Source organism: Emydura macquarii, unplaced genomic scaffold, assembly GCF_026122565.2.
Source record: "Emydura macquarii macquarii isolate MOO-44397 ecotype Brisbane River unplaced genomic scaffold, CSIRO-AGI_Emac_v2 contig_2369, whole genome shotgun sequence".
Taxonomy (NCBI): Eukaryota; Metazoa; Chordata; order Testudines; family Chelidae; genus Emydura; species Emydura macquarii.
In genome coordinates this window covers 2316557-2339474 of record NW_027132506.1, presented here as the reverse complement: position 1 = coordinate 2339474, position 22918 = coordinate 2316557, and the positions used below count along the sequence as shown (strand labels likewise).

Sequence of the window (22918 nt, the reverse complement as noted above, 5' to 3'; positions counted from 1 at the left end):
AGTAAGTGTTCCTTACTGGGACCAGTAATGTGGCCTTACTGCGACCAGTAACAGAACCACTAACTGGTCCTTAATGGGACCAGTACTTCGTTCTTACTGGGACAATACCACAACCAGTATGTGGACCTTACTGGGATGATTACTGCAGCCTTACTGGGCCTAGTTCCACAACCAGTAAGGGGGCCTTACTGGGACCAGTATAGCGGCCTTACTGGGACCTGTACCACAATCAGTAAAGGGTCCTTACTGGTGGCAGTACGGCAGCCTTACTGAGCCTAGTACCGCAACCAGTAAGGGGTTCTTACTGGGACCAGTACTGCGGCCTTACTGGGACCAGTACCACAACCACTGAGGGGGCCTTACTGGGACCAGTAGTGCAGCCTTAAAGAGATCAGTATCAGAACTAGTATCGTGGCCTTACTGGGACCAGTAATGCGGCCTTACTGGGACCACTACCAGAGATAGTAAGGGGTCCTTACTGGGGCCAGCCAGTTCCGCAACCAGTAAGTGCTCCTTACTGGTAACAGTACTGTGTCCTTACTGGGACCACTACCACATTCAGTAAGGGGGTCTTACTGAGATCAGTACAGCGGCCTTACTGGGACCAGTACCACAACCAGAAAGGGGGCCTTACTGGAACCAGTACTGCGGCCTTACTAGGACCAGTAGCAAAACCAGTAAGGGGACATTACTGAGACCAGTACTGTGGCCTTTCTAGGAACATTACCGCAACCGCTAAGGGAACCTTACTGGGACCAGTACAACGGCCTTACTGGGACCAGTACCACAACCAGTAAGGGAGTCTTACTGGGACGAGTACTGCGCCCTTACTGGGACCAGCTCCATAACCAGTAAGTGGGCCTTACTGGGACTAGTTCTGAGGCCTTACTGGGACCAGTTCCAGAACCAGTAAGGGAGCCTTAAAGGGACCAGTACTGCGGCCTTACTGGGACCAGTACCACAACCAGTAAGTGGGCCTTACTGGGACCAGTACTTCGGCCTTCCTGGGATGAGTTCCAGAACCAGTAAGGGGGCCTTACTGGGGCCAGCCAGTACCGCAACCAGTAAGGGGTCCTTACTGGGAACAGTACTACAGTCTTACTGGGACCAGTTCCAGAACCAATAAGGTGTCTTTACTGGGGCCAGCTAGTACCGCAACCAGTAATAGGGCCTTACTGGGACCAGTACAGCGGCCTTACTGGGACCAATACCACAACCAGTAAGGGGGCCTTACTGGGACCAGTACTGCGGCCTTACTGGGACCAGTTCCAGAACTTCCAGTACTGGGGCCAGCCAGTACCGCAAGTAGTAAGGGGTCCTTAGTGGGACCAGTACTGCGGCCTTACTTGGACCAGTACCACAACCAGTAAGGGTGTCTTACTGGGACCAGTACTGCGGCCTTACTGGGACCAGTTCCAGAAACAGTAAGGGGTACTTACTGGGGCCAGCCAGTACCGCAACCAGTAAGTGGTCCTTACTGGGACCAGTACAGCGGCCTTACTGGGACCAATACTACAACCAGTAAGGGGGCCTTACTGGGACCAGTACTGCGGCCTTACTGGGACCAGTACCACTCTGGGGTGCTGATTTTCCCCCTTGAGCAACATAGTTATACTGAATTAAGTCTGTAGCGCAGACCAAGGAACAAGTATCTTATCACCAGCCATTAACAACCCTTGTTGCACTGAAAATAGTGTCTTTCGCACACTGCTGTGGTCTGGGACTGGCTTTTCTTCCCTGTGGCCTGCCCGCGTGTATCGCTTGTGTTACCGGGTATCTCTGTGTGTGGCCTCCTTCAGTTTGTGTAACGAAGAGGGCTTCTACCGCCCAGCTGAACTTTTCATCAGTGATTTCATCAGCTGGGGCCGTCACACATTTTACGGCAGCGTGCCGTAACGCAGCTGCAATTAGCATGCCTTTACCCAGGGCATGTGTGACTTTCATATCATGTTTCTGCAACGGAAATAGCAGACTTGTAGTCCTGCAGGTGCTTTTCCCAGAGGTTTGTAGAATAGCGCCGCCGATGCTTTATGGCCCGACTGGTCCTCAACCCGTGTGTCACTCATGTACTGATGAAATTTCTTTGTGGTCTGCTGCGTTCAGAGCTTGTGACGTGTGTGCAGCAAGGCCTCTGTCTTGCAGAAGACAAGCTCATAAACACCTCCTGGGCGGGCTCATGGCGTCTGCGCACTGGTGCGCTTACAGAGCGCCATCTTTTGTTCGTTGCAGTGTCCTGACCCGTTCCCAGGGCTATTGTCAAGTCACGGGCTCACGCAGGAATTGGAGGAGACAAACATCCTTGCCCTGGGATGTACTGTGCAAAGACCTCAACCATCCCCAGGATCCTCTGGGACGCCTTCTTGTTTCATGTTAGCTACGGCTTGAACCTTTCCGTCAGCCGGCCTGATTCACTGAGGTGAAAGAATGTGTCCCATGCATTTGACTTCTTGATGGTCTCCGCTGGCCCTGGCTGTCACTTTCTTCCATCTCTGAGTGTGATCTATCTGAGTCGCTTTTGCTCCTCGCACGTTGCCGGTTATTATAAGGCCATCGGTAATACCGCCAAATATTTTCATTTTGTTGAAACACTTCACTAGCTGACCTGACGCCACCAGGTAAATGGAGAGACGTGTGTCTGTCAAGGGTCTTTCAAAAGTGTACGGGTCAGATGACGCCTCATCGAACGTGACTTGCCAGCATCCGTCTTTCTCAGCTCGTACAGTGAGTACACGTTTACTGGCTACGCTGGCGCTGAACGTCTGCTGGTTTGGGCATATGTGCCGGAGTCGCCAGGAATGGGGCTCTGGGAGCACTTGGGGCATAGCGTCTGCACACCGGTGCAGCCACCTCCTGAATCTGGTCTTGGAGGGCTCAACACCCCTGTTCTGCCTGAGCTCCCCCGTTCTGGATTCCCCTGGATGGGACCCTGAGAAGAGCATCCATGCTACCAAGGGACCTTACAGCCCGCCTGCAGTCAGCAGCGATGCACAGCCCATGGGGATGTCAGAAGGGTTTATTAGCTCTCAGGATCACAGCGCAGAAGGACTTTGTTAGCAGATTAATTAGCAGTTACAGCCATGACCAACTCAGGCCCTACACCTCCGACCCCTCGCCCTTCCTCCCAGCCCCCACAGACACGCCTCTCTTGCCTCTCCCCTGTCCTTTGTCTCTTTCCTGGGCAAGATGTTCCAAACTGTTTTGATTCAGGGGAGCAGAGGTGACCGGCCACAGTCGGCAACTGTGCACCTGGGGAAGGCCCATCCACCCCCCCTAGTGGGCTCCACAATGATCACTCCACCTGGGTCCCTTCTCGGAAAGACAAGAATAACATATGGGGGAAACTGAGGCGCGTGCACAGCCCTCAGAGAAAACATTAGGCTTATCTCCAGTTGGTCACAGCATGGAGTGGGGCTGTTTCAGGCTCGCCTGGTTAAGGTCCCTGGGATCCAATCACACCCTAATCTTGCCACGTAGCTTCCCCATTACGACCAAGCTGTTAACCCACCGAGCATGTGTAACCCTTTTCTACCTGCCGGGTGCAGCTCTGGGGCTCTGTGCTGCCATGAGGTTAGTTTGTTGCAGCCTCAGACGAGAGGGGTCACTGACGGGGCCGTAGACATGTGCCGCGTCCCACAAACCCCTCCTTGTCCCTTCAGACATCCAGCTCCTGTACAATCAATACCTCTTTGGTGCTGGGTGGGATAGTGGGGTTGGGTGCCGCTGCGTCTGAGCCATTCCCTGCTCCAGACAGCGCTGCCTTCCCCTGGGCGGACCCCCCTGACCCAGGCGGGTCGCAGCAGATGCCAGCCCAAGGCATATGGCTGGTAGAGGAGATGGCTGGGCTGCGGGCACGGGGTGTCCACAGGGGCTCCAGCGTGGGACGCACAGGGAGAGGGAGTGATCCACGGCCCACCCCAGTGAGGTTTGACTGCCAGGCCCCAGCTCAGAGCCCCGGGGCCAGCCGTTGCCCTTCATGCTCCTGGTGCCCGCAGCGTGGGGGAGGAGGGTCTGTGTAGATGGGCCCATCCCCCCATGGCCGTGCCCTGAACTGTGCCCAGTACAGCCCCCTCCCCCCCACCCCAAGACCAGGAATCCTGGATCAGCCACCAAGCAGCTGGGCGATGGTCTCGTGGTTTTGGACTGTTGCTGGGTGTCGCCCTCCCCACCCCCTGCCCGTGCACAGCGGGTGACATCAGTGTTGCCCCACTCCCAGATCTGTGGGGCAGGACATTGTGGGTCTTGCGTTAGGCGCTCTCACCCCATTCTGCCCCTCCCTGGCCTATTACAACTGCCCCCACCCCTTGGTTCAGCCCCCCCTCCTTGTCAGCTCAGCCCCCAACCTCCCTCAGTCCAGTCACCCCCCCACGCTGATCCTCCAGCCCCGTCACTGCCCTCTACCCCTGCCCAGGTGGGTGCTGTGGGGGCGGGGGCGCTGTCCCATCCCAATGGCTCACAGGGGAGGGGGAATGGGGCAGAACACCCCCATTCCTGCAAGCACGGCTGTAGGTCACGGAGGGGGGGGGAGTAGCTCTGCCTGCCTGTGGTCGTTCTGCCCCTGGAGTGGGCAAAGGCGGCAGACAGCCGGGCTGCAGGCTCAGATTCACTAGGGGGTTGGAGTGTCTGGTGTCATTGCCGGGCAGCTCCAGCCCGGCCCATTGCAGGGGTCCCCCCCACCAGGTGCAATTCCCTAACGCAGCCGGGGCAGGGTCACAGCACCCCGGGACAATCAGGGTCCTGGCACTGGTGCCCCGGGTCCAGGTAAGCTGGGCTCACACGGGACACAGCAGCACCCCCCCTTTGTGCCCACAGTGCTGGGGGGGGGGTGCAATTTAGCCCCAGGAATAAGGTGGAGCAGGCTCAGGGGGGCTGGGTGATATTTGCTGGCTGCCAAGGGCTGGGATCTCTGGGCCTCAGCTGCCCCCCCCCCCCCCCCCCCCCCGTTGCGTTGCGACAGGCAGGCAGGGGCCACTGGGGGGGCCAAGGATCTGACCTGCCGTGTCGGAAACGGAGGCACCCGGAATTTGACCTCGACGACTTGGCCAAGGTGTCACGGTCGCTGAGGCAGGATTAGAACCCAGCTCTCCTGCCCCCCGGCCAGGATGATATGGGGTGGGGGTGGGAAATACAGGTCCGGGGGGAAGCCCCTTCCTTCACAAACTGCTGAGCCATCCCTGGCTGGGAGCAGATGGGGCTTGAAATCGCTGGGCTCAGCAAAGGGGAGATTTGAGGGGCTTTATCTTTATCTGAGCTTTATCCCCCTGGCTGCTCGTGGCGCTGAACGCAGCAGGTCGGCTTAGAGCTGGGCCACGGTGGGGGAGGCCGGGGTGGGTCCGTACCTGGTCCTTGGCCACCTGTCCTTGCCCGAGATTGGGTGGCCAGGAGCACCTGACAGCCACGGGCCGCAAAATCCTCTGCGGCCGGAGCGGGGCTGGCGCTGGTGGTGGGAGAGCGGGCAGTGGGGAAAGGTTGGCTGGGCGAAGGGGGAGCTGGCCGAGGGCGCTGGGCTGGTCGCAGGTTCCCCTCCTGTTGCTGAGCGCCAAGGAGAGGGGCGGCCGGCGCGCCACGAGCTGGACCATGGGGGCTGGTGCCAGCGCGGAGGAGAAGCACTCCCGCGAGCTGGAGAAGAGGCTGAAGGAAGATGCTGAGAAGGACGCCAGGACGGTCAAGCTGCTTCTTCTGGGTACGTGTTGGGCCGTCGAGCCAGCCCCCCGGATATCGAGCAGCCATCTTCCCGCCCCCATCCTGACCAGAAAGTGCCGGGCCTTCCCAGAGGGAAAGCCAGCCCAGGGCGGCACCAGGCGGGGAGGGCTGGTGGCACCCTGCATCCGGGAAAGCTCCCTCCGGCATTAAACAAACACCAACCGAGATGCCCAGCATCTCAGTCCGGGCGCACTGCCCTGGCGGGAGCTGGGCCTAGTTCAAGGGGTGGGGTGCAAGCGTCGCCCTCAGTCGGCGTGACTGTGTGTGACTAACGCCCTCGCCCCGCACTTGGGAACAAACGTGGGACCCTGCCACCGACCGAGACAGGGCTGTTGCACCCCTGCTGCGTGTCCGGTTATTTTTGTCCCACTGTTGAGAGCCCCCCCTGGGGGGAGGCTGCGAGTGTGATCTGATTGGGGGGAGGGGGTGAGCAGCTGATTAGGACTCTGCAGCTCTGTTGCGAGTTTATGGAAGCAAGGGGGGAGGGGAATCATTTAAACGGCCTGTGCCTCAGTTTACCCTTCTGTGCGGCTGACGCACTTGGAGCGTTTAGAGGCGAGGCTGAAGTGCTGTGATTGCAGAAGCTCCTCGGCGGCCACCATCGATCAAGCTTCCAGCCGTTGCTCTCTGGCCACCGCTGTCAGCCCGCCAACCGGATCGAGGCTCGGGCAAAGCACAGGAGCCCGCCAGGGGCTGGGCGCTCTGGGTACCATGGGTAGGGAGGGCCCTTTCCCTCCACCCTTCGCTTGGGCTGGGTGGCCAGGGCCAGGGGAACCAGAAGCAGAGACTGACGCCAGCTTCTGTTCACACACAGCAAGGTTGGGGCACAGCCTACGGCTGCCTTCTCGCCCACTCCCTGCCCCACGGGCGGCTGGGCCCTCAGCGCCCCCTTCTCCTGCGGCTGGCACCAGCACGGCTCCCGCCCCGGGGCCCAGGCGGCTCGGCTCAGCCCAGCTGCAGCGCAGATCTCGTTAGCCGCAGCGCTGGGCCCCCTCTCGCCCACCCGGCAGAGCCCTGTGTCCGCAGAGAGGCGGGTTAGCGCTGCTCCCCCCTCCTTACACCACCCCATCCCCGACTTGCTCTGAGCACAGCCAGGGGCCAGCCGGCAGCGCATAGCAGCTGCCATTGTGCCCAACGCACTCCAGGCCCCGCTGGAGCCACAAACTGGAGCCACGGCAGCTTGCACGAGCAGTGCCGGCCCAGGGGCGTCCTGCAGCACACCCGGCCCCGTGGCTTCCAGTTACACGCCAGGGCCCTGCCCGCCTGTCCCATGGGAGGGGTTTGCATCATCACGGTGCGGCTTTGCACGCCCTGGTGCACAATGGGCACAGATGGCGGGCTAATTCCACCCGCGGGGGGCTCTGTCTCCCTCCAGTGGCTAGAACACATGCGGCGCGGCTCCCCTGTGCAGCACCACCATTACTAGCTGGGCCCTGCAACCCTCCCTCCTGAGCCTCTCCATCCCCCGCGCCCCCGCCCTCGCCCCTGATCAGCCAGGAGCCCCCCGGTGCCCCCGCCCCTTGGCCCGGCTGCCTCAGAGGCCACACTGGGCACGCAGCCACGCCTGTCCTTTCTGTGCCCCCAGGAGCTGGCGAATCCGGGAAGAGCACCATTGTAAAGCAAATGAAGTAAGTGGCTTCACACCTCGCGGACACCCGCCTCAGGCCCCGCAGCGGTTCCCACCCCCCAGCTGGGAGAGGCTAGGGCTGGCGTAGCCAGGAGCTGCCCCACGGCCAGCGCCCCTGCCCCACCCTGGACGGCTGGTTCTTAGCCAGGATCGGCACCATCAGCCTTTACTGACGGTGGCGATGCAGCCCCCGCCCCGATTTCTGCCTTTCCAGGTGGTGCCCAGCTGTGACATGCTGGGGGCAACCTCTGGGGATTCCCTGACCCCCCTCCCCACGCCCAGGGAATTCTTACACCCCACCGTACCCACGGCCGTGCTCTGAGCCTGCCAGCCCCGCACGGCCGGGCCAACTCACCGGGGAGGGGAAGCCGGTGGCAGTTGCCTCCAGCCCACTGGGTGCCCCTTGCCCTTGGCCGCGCGTTGCCGGGACTAGTGCCTGCAGCTTCCCCGGGCTCACAGCCTACTCCTGCCTCCCCCAGGATCATCCACCAGGATGGCTACTCTCTGGAAGAGTGTCTGGAGTTCATCTCCATCATCTACGGCAACACCCTGCAGTCCATGTTGGCCATTGTGCGGGCCATGGGCACACTGAGCATCCAGTACGGGGATTCGGCCCGGCAGGTGAGCAGCTGGTCGCGGGAAGGGGGGAACGGGGCTCTGGGCCCCTCTGGGCCATGCACGCAGCCCCCGATGGGCACAGCCAGGCCTTCCAGCTCCTGTGTTTCGACCCAGCGGGTCCTGGTTCAATTCCTGCCACCACCAGTCCCTCCCAGTGAGGCCGCAGAGACTCACCCACCGTGCCCTGTCCCCGCAGGATGACGCCCGCAAGCTGCTGCACTTGGCAGACACCATCGAGGAGGGCTCCATGCCCAAGGAGATGTCCGACATCATCGGCCGCCTCTGGAAAGACACGGGCATCCAGGCCTGCTTCGAGCGCGCCTCGGAGTACCAGCTGAACGACTCAGCTGGCTAGTACGAGCGTCCCCCTGTAACCTCCTACCGGAGCTGCCGCCCAGGCTCGGCCACCCCCGCCGCAGTGGGAGGGGAGAGGCCGCAAGTCCCACCGGGGTGGGCTAGGAGAGGATGGCACCGGGAACAAGGGACCCTCCCCTGCCCCCCAGCCTGGCACTGACCCGGAGGAGTTTGGGGAATGGCAGAACCAATTATTTTCATGCTCCAGCACCATGTCCGGGTCCCCTGGCACAGGCAGTGGGCGGTCGGCTGACCCGGCAGGTCCCAGCACTGGGAAGGTACCGGAGCAAGGGGAGCTGCTGCTGGGAGCACCCCAGCCTGGCCAGGATGAGCAGCAGGTCCCAGCTGGGGAGCCCCCACGAGCATGGGGGGGAGCTCAGATTTCATGGAGAAGGGCCAATTTCATGGGCCGTGACGCGTTTTTCACAGCCCATGAAATTGGCAGGGCCCTACCCATCGTTATTCTGGAGCCCCTGGAGCCCCCAACCTGAGACCCAAGGCCCCTCGTGCCGGGTGCTGCCCAGATACCCAGCAAGAGCCAGGCCCTGCCCCAGGGAGCCCATGGGCAAAAGGGCGTCTGAGCCTTCCTGGGGCGGGGCTGGCAGCTAATCCACGCATGGTGCCCCCGGGAGCTCTGCCGGCATTGGTGCAGCTGCTGCCCCCCCCGAGCCATGGCCAAAGCTCCTTCAAAGGCACCAAGAGCAGCCCCCCGAGCGTGGGACACAGGCAGTGATGGGACAAGATCTCCACTCCCCCTGGGCCTGCTTGAGCATCCCAGCCCAGGCCGCGCAGCCCGGAGGGCACCTGGCCTTTGGCTCCAGTTGGGCCGGGCGTGGGGAGCACGGAGCCCATCCCAGCCCTGGGGGCCTTCCCAAGTCGATGCGTGTTTCAGGCCCTTCCTTTCTGCCCGGGCAGTTACCTGAGTGACCTGGAGCGCCTGGTGACCCCTGGCTACGTCCCCACAGAGCAGGACGTGCTGCGCTCCAGGGTCAAGACCACGGGCATCATCGAGACCCAGTTCTCCTTCAAGGACCTCAACTTCAGGTAGGGCGAGCGAGGCGCATGCCCGGGGGGCTCACAGGAGGGGTCCCAGCAGCCAGCTCCAGGCTTGGGTGTGGAGAAGCGCCCCGAGGCCAGCAGGGGACCAGAGCAGGGGGCTGGGACCCCAGCTGGGCACCAGAGTGCAGGGCTGAGCCTCCCTTGGAAGAGAAGGAGATCCCTGGGATGGCAGCAGCCGGGCACACGGCAGGGGCTGATCCCGCGCGGTGGCAATTCACTGAGACGGAAGGGCAGGGGGTCGGGAGCCTTCTGGTTTCCAGGGGCATTTTCACGTTCGTTTGGCTGATGCAGCCTCTGTTCAGGCCCCTGCCCTAGGAAGGAGGGGCTGATCCCACCCCAGGCATCTGGGCACCATAATCTCACCAGGGTGCGTCCCGGTTTCCATTCCTTAGCGTCTGGCGCCATCTAGTGTCGGTGCGCCCATGCCTGGGAGCAGCGCCAGCCATCGCTCTCCCGGCCCTGCTGTGCCAGCCCGGCTGCGGGCAGAGGCCTTTGCGGCGCTTGCAGACCCGATAGTCTAATGCCCCCCCACAGCGAGAGCCTCCAATGAGCCCCCTGCTCCCGAGTCCCCCCTTCACGTCCCGCTCTGCGCGGGCTCCTTGCCCTGCTCCAGCCCCAGATCCCAGCTGGTTGCTCCGGGCCGGCCACCCCGGGGATGCCACGTGGACACTCCCTGCCCATAAGCTGGCTAGCCCTGGGCACCCCATCCTCGGGCAGGTGCTCCCAGCCCCTTTCCCGTTGGGCAGCCAGCACGGCTGGCCAGGCCCCAAACATAACTTTTTCAAGCCCACTACAAACTTGTAAGACGGGCCCCCTCCCACACACACACACACCTGTAGGGGTTGCACCCTGGGCCGGGTCCCCCAGAGCCTCCCAGCCTTCCCCCCCCATGTACCCTTCCCCCTCCATGTGGGGGCCCTGCAGCTGGCACGAAGCAGCCCGCCCCCTGGCTCTTCCTGCCAATGCTGGAAGGGGGGGGCACAGGCCCCACCTCCCCAGGGGCTGTCCCTCCAGCCTGGGGGGACTCTTCATCCAGCCTCTGGGCCAGTCCCGTTCTCCGCCACGCTAGCCCCATAACCATAGGGGCAGGGTCTGTGCCGCTGCCAGCAGCCGTGCCCAGGTTTCTGGCCCCCAGCTATGTGTGTCAGCTGCATGTGGGCAGAGCTGCCCCCCATCACCCCCTGAAGAGGGCACCCCCGGCTGCACGGTCTGGGGTGGGCCCCCCTCGGGAGGTTTCTCCCACTGTGCCAGCCAGGCAGGCCAGGCCCGATCCTGAGCCTGTGTGTCCCCCCCGCAGGATGTTCGACGTGGGAGGCCAGCGCTCCGAGCGGAAGAAGTGGATCCACTGCTTCGAGGGGGTCACCTGCATCATCTTCATCGCTGCCCTGAGTGCCTACGACATGGTGCTGGTGGAGGATGACGAAGTGGTGAGCGGGGTCCGGGGGTGGGGGGGGCAGAGTGGGGAGGGGGGTGATCCCAGGCTCTCAGCTGGAGGGATCCGCTCACGCTGTTGGTGCATGGCCCCACGCCAGCGTCGCCCGGCTCAGCGGCAGAAACGAAGCCCAGCCCTGCCTTGCCCGCGTCCAGCTGTATCTGCAGCCGATGGCTCGGGGAAGGGCCCCCCGCCTCCACGCAGAACTCCCACCAGGCCAGCCTAACCCGGAGCGCCTCCGCAACCACACAGCCAACCAGCTCTCGCCGCTGAGCCAATCGGATCCCCCGCGCCACTGGGGAGCAGCATGGCACAGTGGTTACAGCAGTGGTTACTCTCCTCCCTGGGCTGCCCGTGCCCTTGGGCGAACACCGCCTGGAAAAGTGCCGCGACTCAGCTGTGGAAGCAGCCTGGTGCCGTTCCTCCCACCGCAGAGCCCGCGGAGTGGCACGGGCCCCCGCGGGACGGGTGGGGATTTAACCTGGGGTTCCAGGTTATTGACCCAGCTGGAAACCACCTTCCTGGTGCAACAGCCGCTGCCCTGGCTGGTCATGCCGACCACGCCAGGCTGGCTGGTAAGCAGAGGTGACAGCCCGTCAGGAGGCAGCGTGGCCTGCTGGGTGGAGCACGACTCGAGATGGGGGCTGTGTTCCTGGCACTGCAGTGCTGGGTGACCCCAGCCAAGTCAACCCCCCCCGTGCCTCAGTTTCCCCACTGTAAAATGGGGTTGATGCTCCAGACCGCTGTAAAGTGCTCTGGACAGAAGTCTGTGTTATTAATAGGAGCTAGTGCGGCTCAGCCCTGCCAGTCACCTGAGGTTAGGGGTCGCAGTGTGTGTGTGGGGGGTAGCGCACGCCCTCCCAAGTCTACAAGGGTCACCACACTAGACAGGGTAGGCGACCCTGGACTCTGTTCTCCACCAGCACTGGCCCAGCTGGCCTCCAAGCCCACCCCAGAAGCAGGAGAGGAGGCAGGAAAGCGATGCTTGAGTTGCAACTAAAAGCCCAGTCTGGCCCCTCGTGTCTCCCCAGAACCGGATGCACGAGAGCTTGCATCTCTTCAACAGCATCTGCAACCACCGCTACTTCGCCGTCACCTCCATCGTCCTCTTCCTCAACAAAAAGGACGTCTTCCTGGAGAAGATCAAGAAGGCCCATCTCAGCATCTGCTTCCCTGACTATGACGGTGAGTTCCCAGCACGCCGCAGGCGCCAGAGGGGATGTTCAAGGGATGCTTTGCCGCTGCTCCCGGGCCAGCTGTGCCAAGGGGGGAGAGGAAACTGGATTTTGATTCACAAATAGAACAGGTTTTCAGGGACAAATGGAGACCCGAGAGATCCCAGCCACCAGCAGGCAGGTTATTGATCCAGGAGGCTGTGTGCACGCTGAGGGGCACGATGTCCCAGAAACCAACCAAGCCGCGAAGTAGCCGCTCAGCGGGCGGCTTACACTAAAGCAGCTCGCAGGTTAGCTGGAGGCAGCACAGACGTGTGCTTCTGGGACCAGCCACTAGATCACCCCAGTGCTCTGTGCCAGTGCGTGCCCTGGACCTGCACCTTCGCCTGCCCCAGGCTTGGCAGAATTGGGGTTTGACTTGCTCTGCTCTTGCCAGGTAACAGGGATGGTCGCTCAGCATCTTTCAAACGAGGGATTTATCGCCTTACGTTTCCACAGCTGTGCACCATTGTGTGTTTGAAGCATTTTTTTAAGGCAGTTGAAATGTTCACAGGCATGGGAAATTGGGGGGGTGGGGGAGGGGGTGGGGCAGACAGTAATTCTGTGCTGCCTGGTGCCGTTGGGGGTCAGAAAGTTAGAGCTGTACAAACCATTGTCAACGTCAGCTGGCGAGATGCAGAAAGTCAATCTCCTTCATCAGCCCGGGATTTCCTGGTCCCTGGAACGCGTCCTCCATCCACAATCTGCCGCGCTGGCCGGGGCCCCAGACAAGGTCTCACGCAGCAGGTTTCTCCCTTTGCCCATCTGGCAAGTTCCATTCTTACAGCTGGAAATAGGTTTGGGTGGGTTGGTGAAATCGACGGTTCCCCACATTCACCGATTAAAAACGAAACCTCCCAAGCTGGCTCAGAGCTCAGCGTCAACTCTCGTGTGCTCGACACCAGCTGGGGATGCCGGGGGCGAGCCGGGAGGGTAGGGGAAAAGGGAACGGGGAATCTGCTGCTGTAGCAGGGTATGAAAGGAGGGGGCCCAATGCAGGGGGTGGTGGTGGTGACTGTTTGGGGGGATCGCTCCCTGTTGTTCCCAAGCAGACAGATCCATAAAGGGATGTGAGCACCTCGCTGCCATGTTAGATTCACAGACTGTAAGGTCAGAAGGCAGCAGCGTAATCATCTCGTCTGACCTGCACAACGCAGGCCACAGAACCTCACCCACCCGAACCTCTGGCTGAGATACTGAAAGCCTCAGATCAGGATTTACAGCAAATCCACCACTGACACTAGTTCAACCCAGCCAGTGAGCTGTGCCCCAGGCTGTAGAGGAGGCGAAAACCCCCAGGGTCTCTGCCAATCTGCCCCGGTCGGAAAATTCCTTCCTGACCCCAAATATGGCGATCAGTTAGTGTGTGGGCTAGACTCACCAGGCAGCTGCCTGGGAAAGAATTCTCTGTAGTCACTCAAAGTCCTGCCCAGCTCGTGGCCCCTCGCCGGCCGGTGGGGATATTTGCTACTGGCACATTGTTCTTCATCATGCCATCATCAGCCTCATCCAGCCGCCCCTGCAATACAGGTCGCAAGCTCAGCTTTCATACCAGTTTGGTGTTTCCCACCTTGGAAGGCTCGTGCAGAACCTCACTCCTCTGATGGTTTGAAATCTACGTCTAATGTCAAGTCTGAACTGCCTGATGGGCAGTTTATATCCATTAGTTCTTGTGTCCACATTGGCGCTGAACTTAAATAACTCCTCTCCCTCCCTGGTATTTATCCCTCTGATGTGTTTAGAAAGAGCAGTCCTATCTCCACTCAGCCTTCTTTTGGTTCGGCTGAACAAGCCAAGCTCTTTGGGTCTCCTCTCATAAGGCAGGTTTTTCCGTTCTGCGGTTCATTCCAGTCGCCCGTCTCGGCCTGTTCCAGTTTGAATTCATCTTTGGGAGACCAGCACTGAACCAGATGAGGTCTCACCAGTATGGCAGCGTGCCCGCCGCCCTATCTCTACTGGAAATAGCTATCCCGACGCAGGGGACAGGGTTAGATAAACCCCGGAGGCCCCTTTCAGCCCTACAATTCTGTGCATCTGAGGCCCGCACTGGCTCTTTTTACGGCCACATCCCGTTGGCGGCTCATGGTCATCCTGTGATCGAGGAACAAGCCCAGGCCCTTCTCCTCCAACTGAGGCGTCCCCAGCGTAGAGCACAAACTCAGTGCTGCCTGAGTCCAGCATTTGCACAGCCTCTTTAGCTGCCCCTAATGCCGCGGGGCCTGCGTGCCCACTGCTAAAGTGCCCTTGGTGCCTACGGTTCTGCCCGGGAGCATGCACAGCGCTGCCTCGGCCCTGAGGCCTAGTGGTTGGAGCAGGAGTCGGCGGTCAGACGTCAGAGCCAAGGGTCAGAACCGGGCGAGCTGGCGGGGCAGGGGCAGGGGCAGGGGCTATAGCGCCCAGCGGGTTTAGGTGCCTAGCGCCAGGCTTTCCGTTGAGGATCCCAGGCGGGGGGGGGGGGGGAGGGTAAGGGACCCAAGTCCCTTTGGGGGGCAAGGGGTAGCTCTCCTCCCGCCCAGCATTTCCTACTGGCTAGCAGCTCCATCCACTGGCCCGGGCGCCTGCTGCCAGTACGCCCTGCAGTGCTACGTGCCACTCTGGGGACCCCTCCTGGGAGCGTTGCAGAGGGAAGCGTTGGCGGGCGGGGGGGGCGGGGGCGAAGGCTGGGGGGCTGAGCTGGACTGCGGACGCCGGGATCTTTCTCTTGCCAAGCGCCTGGTGCCCGTGGACAGCGCTGCCCTGGAGCTGCCAGCACGGGGCAGGGCTCCCCGGTGCCCAAAGCCCCAAACCGTTTCCCTCGGTGCCCAACGCGCTCTCCCTCCCCCCCAGCACAGCCTTAACTCTGCCCACGCCCTCGGGCCTCACCCTGCTCCCGATGCCCCTGCCATGCAGCTGGCCAGGACCCCTCCACCCCAGGCAATGGAGCTGTGTGTCCCGCTGCTGCCAACGCTCGGGCGTCGTGGCCAGTCCCGCCGGCCAGTGAACAAGGGGAGGGTGCCCAGGCGATTCTTTGCCCGCCCTGAAAGCGGGTGCGGCCATCTCCTGTCGCTCCAGCGGCAGGACGGCTGCCTTGCCCACAAAGGGCGGGCGGCCGGGAGACGGTGCCAGCAGAGGGCCACCGTCCGCCAACAGTTCCAGCTCCGTGCATTTACAGGGGGTGCCAGCCACCTGTTCAAGCCAATCTGGTGATTTTGTGAGGCGGGGGAGGGATCTGAGACATGCATTTGGACCAGGGTCCCGGGAATAGCTTGGGGTGCCCTCACAGCAGGTTCTCGGGGGGTCAGGGGTGGGGGGCTGCTGGCAGGTTCTCGGGGGGGTCAGAGCCGACAGCCAGTTCAGTGCCTGAGCCGCCCCACTGCCGCCCGGGCCCCTGTCTCTCTGCAGGACCCAACACATTCGAGGACGCAGGCGCCTACATCAAGGTACAGTTCCTGGAGCTGAACATGCGGCGGGACGTGAAGGAGATCTACTCACACATGACCTGCGCCACCGACACGGAGAACGTCAAATTCGTCTTCGACGCCGTCACCGACATCATCATCAAAGAGAACCTCAAGGACTGTGGCCTCTTCTGAGCCCCCGCAGCCACGGCCCCCTGACCACCCCCGCTGCCGCGGCCCCCCCTGACTGCCCCTCGGTACCTCGGCCGCGGCCCCCCCCATCACTGTCCCCCAGGTACCACATCTGCAGCCCCCCAGCCATCCCAAATCCATATCTCCCCATCACCACCCCCGGTACACAACCATGGCCCCACCAACTCCCCCAGTCCCACAGCTGTGGGGCCCTCCCATCACCATCCCTGGTACCACGACCATGCCCCTCACCAATCCCCCAGGTACCACAGCTGTGCCCCCCCATCACCGTCCTCCAAGTACCATGTCTGCAGCTCCCCATCTGTATCAATTCCACACCCCCTTTTTTTAATTAATAAAGAGATTTAGCATCAGCGTCTCCGTTCGTCCCCCCGCGCCAGGGGCCCAGGATCTCTGGCACGTAACAAGCTGGTCTCGCGGCCATGCACAGGGGCTGCCAGAGCCCGTCTGCACATGGAGACACGGGTCCTGCTCCGGGAGGGGCGCTCCAGGCTGCACGACGCCGTCCGACTCCTTTCCGCTCGGGCTGGGGTCCCGGTTCTGGCCCAGGCTTCGCTCCTCGCATGGTGTTCAGATGCAACGGCCCAGCCCCAGCCCGCAGCAGCATCCAAAAGTGTTGGCACAGCGAGGGACTGAAAAACACGGGGCAGGCGCCAGGCCAACCTCTCACAACCCAGCGCCCGCTGCTCTCCCACGCCTACGGCCCACCCCTTTGCTGGGGCCCCGCAGGATCCCCTCCCCCGCAGCCCATCAGTCCCCTCGCCCCTCCACTCTCCCAGCCCTGGGATCCCCCCCACGGCTCTGCCAGTGCCCTCAATCCTGACCAGCAGCCGCTGCACTTCAATCTCACCCATTCCTGCTGCTCCATGCCCGGGCCTGCTACGGAGCAGGGATGACCCAGTGATGGCGCGCTCGGGGCGGCGCCATGGGGCTGCTGAGCAATGCACGGAGAGCAGGTGTAGGTCCTGTGGGACCTAACCCACATGGGAAACCTTGCTCCTGCTGCAGGACAAGCGCAGTAACCCCTTAGGATACCCCTTAGGATACCTTCCCCTGCAGCCCAGGGAGGTGCAGTGCTCTCGTCAGAGCATCTGATTGGGGTCCCCGCTTCCTCTGGGCTAGAAGAGCTGCCCCCCCTCCCCACCCTGAGCAGCCCTCCCAGGCAGGCCACCCCCCAAACGCCCCTCAGGCTCAGGAGCCTTCTCCCCCAAACTCCCTTTTGCTAGGGATGGAGCAAACCAAAGCAGCACAAACAGTTTTTTTTTTTTTCTTTCTACATTTTATTATTTCAAACCATGTGAACAATTTGGTAAAACCTCCTGTGATAAAAGCTAGGCCGCGTCCATCGATGGCTACGGGCTCCGAGCAGCCGGCCGGGGCCCGCCAACATACAGCAGTGTTTCCTCAACCGACACTACAGTTACAGCTAAGAAACTACATTTAAAACAGAGTCGGCAGTACAGCAATCCCCGCGCACTGGGGCAGGGCAGGAGAAGGAAGGGGAGAGAAGTGGACGTGATCACCACCGGTTAGTCCTTCGCTGGCGTCTTAGCCCTTAGGAACCTAAGTTCTGCCGACAGGAAAAGAGGCAGTTAAAGGTTCCGGGACATGTTTTTCCCACGCCGAGGACTGAGTCCGGCCCAGAGATCAGGAGGAGGGGAAATTTTCTTTTAACCCAATTCTACGCACAGCACACGCTGGAGCAAACTACGGAATGAATGTAAACGTACTGACAACCCCTCAAGGCACAATTTTATTTATTTATTTATTTTTTACACTGTAGAAGATGATTTTGTGAGGACAACTCGACCATTTAGTACTGGAAAATTTTAAATAGTTTTTTTAAAAAAAAGATCTTGTTTAAAAAGCAATGTAAAGTAAGATTTTCTTTTCTTTTCTTTCTTTTTTTTTTTATTTAATTTTTTTTCCCCTAAAGGAATGTTGGGTTTTCTTCTTGCTGGTCTGTGCAAATCCCAGGAGCAAGAGGGATTCTGACCCTCCCTCCCCCCAGTGAGAAAGCAACGGTTCAAAAGTCAACATTTGGAAAGCGATTTCTTAAGCAAATAAAAAGGATGCTGAGGAGTGATTCCAACTGAAGTTTCTAAAAAAACAATTAAAAATGGGAGTTTTCCCCATTTCCCCACCCCCCAATTTTTTATTTTTATTTTTTTTGAGAAGCCTCTGCACTTTAGTTTAAGGGGATTGAAATGTCCCAATCTGCGGCCACTGATCTGTGTGATTCGTGAGTCAGTCCTTTGGGGGTAAATGGGGGAGAAATACCATGCAGGTTCAGCTGGAAGCATAGCCGGCAGCACGCGGCTGAGGGACCCAGATGGAACCTGCCTTTACCTCACGACCATTAATCAAAGTCTCTTTAATGGGGGGGGGGGGGGGAAAAGAGGGGAAGAAAGAAGAAACAAAAAACTGAGAAGCAGAAGTTGTTAAATGGTGCAGTCCTTCCTTCCTCCACGACAGCCTCTCCTTCGGGTACAACGCAGTTCAAGTAGTCCTAGGCGAGAGACGCACCGATGAGATACGCTGGGGAGACAGGCTGGCGGGAAGCCCCAGATTATAAAGGGAGGGTCTGGAGCACCCAGGTACCAGACGCAGGACAGACCCATGCCAACCAGGGGACTGTGGGGAGAGAGGCAGAGACTGGGAAGGGGAGACAAGGAGGTTTCGGTGGTGCCTGTTTAATGCCACACCTTTGGGTGGGAAATCAGTGGTGAGGATTGAACCAGCAGCCTCAGGATGCAAACGCCAGAGCTGCACTCTCCCAGCTCCCTCAGCCAAGGTGGCACCATGCTCAGCACTGTCTGCGTGTGACTCAGTCGCCGTAAGAGGGTTGGGGATGGGTTATCCCAGCCTTCCACAGCCATGCCTGGCTGTGGTACCCATCAGGCACCGCCACAGCCTGGCCCTAGGCAGGGCATGGCTCAGAGCCCTGGATGTGCCTTCAACACAGCCCCTGGGGGAGCATCACCCTGAAGGTGAACCCTCCATTGCCGGGAGCTGCGTTTGGAGCCAGGGGAATGGAGGGCGGTGGGATTGTGAGCGTGTGGCGTGGATCGCTGGCATGGCTTCCCCGTGTCACTGCTGGCGTCTCTCCCTGGGAGTTATGGGTGAGTCCAAGGCCCCACAGAGCCTTACCGCAGCGTGCCAGGCCTGCCTGCGCTACCCTTGTCTGCAGGGTGGCATCCCCCAGCACAGCTGGCTTTGTAAATCCATGCTGGGGGTGAAAGATCCCCTCCCACAGGTCACTGAACCCGCGGCATATGCCCCCACGCCTGCGCCCCAGCTGTCACTTCCTGGCCACCCCGATGCCCATGGGCCCGGGGCACGGCCTTGGCCACATCGGCAGCACTGGGGCGTGCGGGCTGCACGAGCAGGAGCCCCTTCGTCCCCCCAGGGAGGTCCCAATGCCGGGGCCTGCTCAACATGGTGCCACCTAGAGCCAGTCCTGTGTCACTGCCGGGCTCCCCGCCACAGACCCCCAGGGCAAAAGCTTGATGCTTAGGAGGTGACGACTGGGGGCCAGGTGGTTTGGATTCCACCAGGGCTGGGCTCCCACCTGCCCCACCGGCTGCCTCCTCAGCCCCCCATTACAGCCCCCAGTCCCTCCCACGCCTCCCAGGCCGCCTTCCCCCAGCACAACCCAGAGCGAGGCACTGCCAGCTCTGGGGGGCATTGCCCTCTCCCTGCCTGGCACATTGCCCAGTGGTGCCCCCTTGGGCGGATCTGGGCCACCCCCCAGCCCAGCTAAGTGGGCTGCTGGAAAAGAAGGAAGGGCCTGTTTGCTGACAAGGGGCTGATGGGAACGTGCCGGGAGAAGGATCCTCCAGCCATGCCGCTCCTGAGCAGCAGACCCTCCCCACTTCCCCCAGGCCCCGGTGCCTCTGTGGCCTCCTCAGCCAGCCTCACCTTCCCACACGCCTCGGCGGGCGTCGCTGCCACGTCAGAAGAGCCCGCAGTCCTTCAGGTTGTTTTTGATGATGACGTCGGTGACGGCGTCGAAGACGAACTGCACGTTCTTGGTGTCGGTGGCGCAGGTGAAGTGCGTGTAGATTTCCTTGGTGTCCTTCCGCTTGTTCAGGTCCTCAAACTTGCTCTGGATGTAGCTGGCCGCCTCCTCATACTTATTGGCCCCTGAGGAGGAAGAGAGGGAATGTGCTGTCTGCGTCCAGGGGACAACGCCCCTCCCGCCTGCCTCTTGCCATGCCTCAGTTTCCCCAGGCAAGCAGAGAGATCCTGACACTTTGCACCCCAGGGACGCTTTTGCAAGCAGCCGACAGAGGGTTAATAAATGATCCACTGTCATTTTAATAAGCGGCTAATTGACTGCACGAGAGACCAACAGGTTGTGTGTCAACCCGGCTTATGACCACACACACCTGCCAGCTGGGACACGCCTGGAGCAGCCCTTCCCTCATTCACTAATCCTTTATAAATGGCCCTTTCCAGAGGCCGTGACCCACAGACTAAGCCTTGTCCACATGTCTATCCTGTAAACATGCTTCTCAGCCACATACATGCCCCCCACCATGGTGAATCCTGTTAACTTCTGGCTTCAGGAAGATCCTGAGGAGAGGAGTTCCGCAGGTTAAATATACGCTTGGTGAAAAGGTAACCTGTCGGCAGCGTTCAGCGTGTTGCCTTTCAAGGTCTCTGCCTGTCCCTGTGCTACTAGACACTGTGAGCAGACGCATGACATCGCCTGTCCATGGACTTGTCAGTCACAGCTCCCTCCCCTTACTCGTCACTGACCTGTCCTGTCCCTGTCTCCCCGCACCTCATTTCTGGCACTTGTCTCTGAAGCCTCTTTTTCTGCTGTGCACCTTGGTAGAAACGGGAACTGGACCCAGGAATATTTCCTCTGTTATTCTGTCTTCGGGGCACCTCACATTATGTGTTGTATTTCTCCTCCCACCCCCGTGCGGCAGGGCAGTGTACAGATGGGGAAACTGAGGCACAGATGGGGCACCAGGGATTGAACCTGAGTCCCAGCTTAGTGCCACCGGACCATCCTCTCTTATTCTCCCTTGTTCAAATGACCCCAATTTGACTGGTTCCATTGATTACATCTCAGCCTTGAGCACAGGGGCACCTGGAACAACCCATGACAGCGGCTACAATTAATGGAAAACCCAAGCACACGCCTGAGCAGATTGAACGACTTGTCCCAACCTGGGTCCCGCTGTGGCCAGCAGCCCTGACGGCCAGCCACGGACTTGGCTGAACTCCTTACAGCCTGGAGCCCGCATGCTGCTTTACGGCTTGGTGCTCCACGGCCAGCACTGCCAACTTGACAGGGAACGACCGAGACATGGTGGGTGCGACTCTCTTTTACTAGCCTAACTTCCACTGGTGGAAGAGCTCAGCTTCCGTGTTCCTCGGGGCTTCCCCAAAGCTTGTCTCCTGCACCCACGGAAGTTGGTCCAAGAAAAGATATTTCCTCCCCCACGTCGTTTCTCTCGCATCCCGGGACCAAGTTGGCCACAAAAACTGCCCAAATGGTTGCTTTTTCAACAGCAACCATGATTTTTTAAAATCATAGAAATATTTCAGTTGGTTTGGTCTTTACAATGGCTTCTCTTTGCAACGGCTACATTTTGGCCTTAAATTATTAATGATTTGTATTGCAGTGGCATTTAGGATCAGCACAGCCCATGGCCCTATTGCGCCAGGCACGGTACAAACACAGAACACAGAACAAAGAGACCATCCCTGCCCCAAATTGCTTACCATCTGCATCTAAGACCCCGGTGGATTCAGAGAAACCGATACGGGAGTGCAAGGAAACAGTACGTCCCCAGCACTGTCCCATTAATGTCATCGTGCTGGTGAGACCTCACCTGTAATGCTGTGTGCTATTCTTGTTATCCATGATCCTACAGCTAGCACGGCAGGCAGGGTCGCAGCTCACCAGCTGCCTATTGTCAAGTGCTTTGCGGGCCTCATGGCAAAGGAGAGGCGGAAGGAGGACCACGAGGGGGCTTTGGGGTGGGTATGGGGGGCAGCAAGGCCTGACGGTGTCGTTAACAAACCGGACATTTGGCTGGGGCTCGGAGGTGCCATCGGGCACAGGCCTGGCAGAGACGGTGGCATGGTTTGCCTGGGGCAATGAGCGCTTCGCCCCTCTGCTGACACCACCGTTTCTTGCCCAAAAGCCAGAGCTGAGCCCTGGGGGACTGACGTTACGTCATGAGCCGGTTCGCCGCTTGCTCAAAGGAGTACCCCAGCCCCGAAGCAGCCAGGCCATGACAGCCACCACCCAGAGACTAATGCCTGCGCAGGTCAATCCACATAGAGACCCCAGCTCCATCTTCACCCCCGGGGGTGACGCCTGATCTCGCAGAGTGGCCTAGGGAGGAGAGAGGAGGGGCAGTAGGAATCGCTGCTCTGAGGATATCCCCTGTCGTGTCTCCCTCAAGATTTCTCGCCCCACAGTTGCTTACAACACAACTTTAATCCCCGCCCTTCAGCGCACAGCCACCTCTGCTGGAGGGGGAAGATTTCACAGACAGGGCGAGTCAGCCCTTCATCCTGGCGAGGTCACTGCCCCAGCGCCGCCAGCTGTCATGAGGAGTCGTGCTATTGCACGAGAATCGTGGCTTTAGTTTAAAAAAAAAAAAAAAAATTTGTCTTGCCCCTCATGGTTGCAGAGAAAAGCTCGCCAACAGGACCAGAGAGAACCGAGCAGCCAGCCTGCGAGAGGGAAGGTGTAGTTGGACGGCGTCTGGCATGGAGAATCTCCCCCCCCCCCCCACACACCAAGGATGATGTAGGTCTGTTGGGCCACACGCCAAACTGGGTGCGAAGGAAGCATTTGGACCGACAGGCGCCTCCATCCCCCAGGGCTGAGTCAGACGCAGCACAGCACAGGTTTCCATCAATTCACCAGCGATGGATCCATGCTCTCAGCAGCACCGCCCGCTCTGCCAGAACACGCTGGCCAGTTCTAGGCAGTACGCCGCTGCACGTGTACCCCACAGGCCGTGCGCTACGGCTCCCTCGGTGCATGACCCACAGAAGATGGGATCTGTGCCAGCCACACCTGGGGACTCTGGTCTGTTTAGTTCAAGCTGTGGCAGTGCCTACTTTTAGCTCTGACGTGTCCGGTTCCAGTCCTGGTGCATCGGCTGACGGACAAAGCGGCACACGCCCAAATTCTCTTCTGGGGGCTACCAAGTTACTTGGGATAAAGGCTGGGGCTTCCAGGGCTGGCAGTAGCTCACCACAACAGCCTACGAAAGCATGACAGGGTAAAATCCATTTCCCTGGTTGGAGAATGAGAGAACTGTTGGGCAGAGAGGGTACCGGAGGC

At 60.2% G+C, this 22918-nt stretch overlaps 2 protein-coding genes across 6 annotated transcripts in view; one reads left to right on the top strand and one right to left on the bottom strand.

Moving 5' to 3' along the window:
* The first annotated feature begins 5495 nt into the window (after positions 1-5495).
* On the top strand, positions 5496-15726 carry GNAT1 (G protein subunit alpha transducin 1). The gene is made up of 8 exons (XM_067561223.1): positions 5496-5680; positions 7286-7328; positions 7807-7948; positions 8142-8299; positions 9215-9343; positions 10656-10785; positions 11822-11975; positions 15386-15726. The coding sequence occupies exons 1-8, from the start codon at positions 5575-5577 to the stop codon at positions 15574-15576; spliced, it is 1053 nt and encodes a 350-aa protein (XP_067417324.1). The 5' UTR covers positions 5496-5574; the 3' UTR covers positions 15577-15726.
* A 184-nt stretch (positions 15727-15910) lies between these two features.
* The window catches only part of GNAI2 (G protein subunit alpha i2), a 154159-nt gene continuing 147151 nt past the window's right edge, over positions 15911-22918 (bottom strand). The window contains exons 8-9 of one of the 5 annotated variants that reach the window (XM_067561216.1): positions 19516-19740; positions 15911-16226 (exon numbers count right to left, since the gene is read on the bottom strand). In XM_067561216.1, the coding sequence (XP_067417317.1) occupies positions 19550-19740 (191 nt within the window). In that variant the 3' untranslated portion in view covers positions 15911-16226; positions 19516-19549. The other 4 variants (XM_067561217.1, XM_067561215.1, XM_067561219.1 and 1 more) reach the window with 4 other exon arrangements.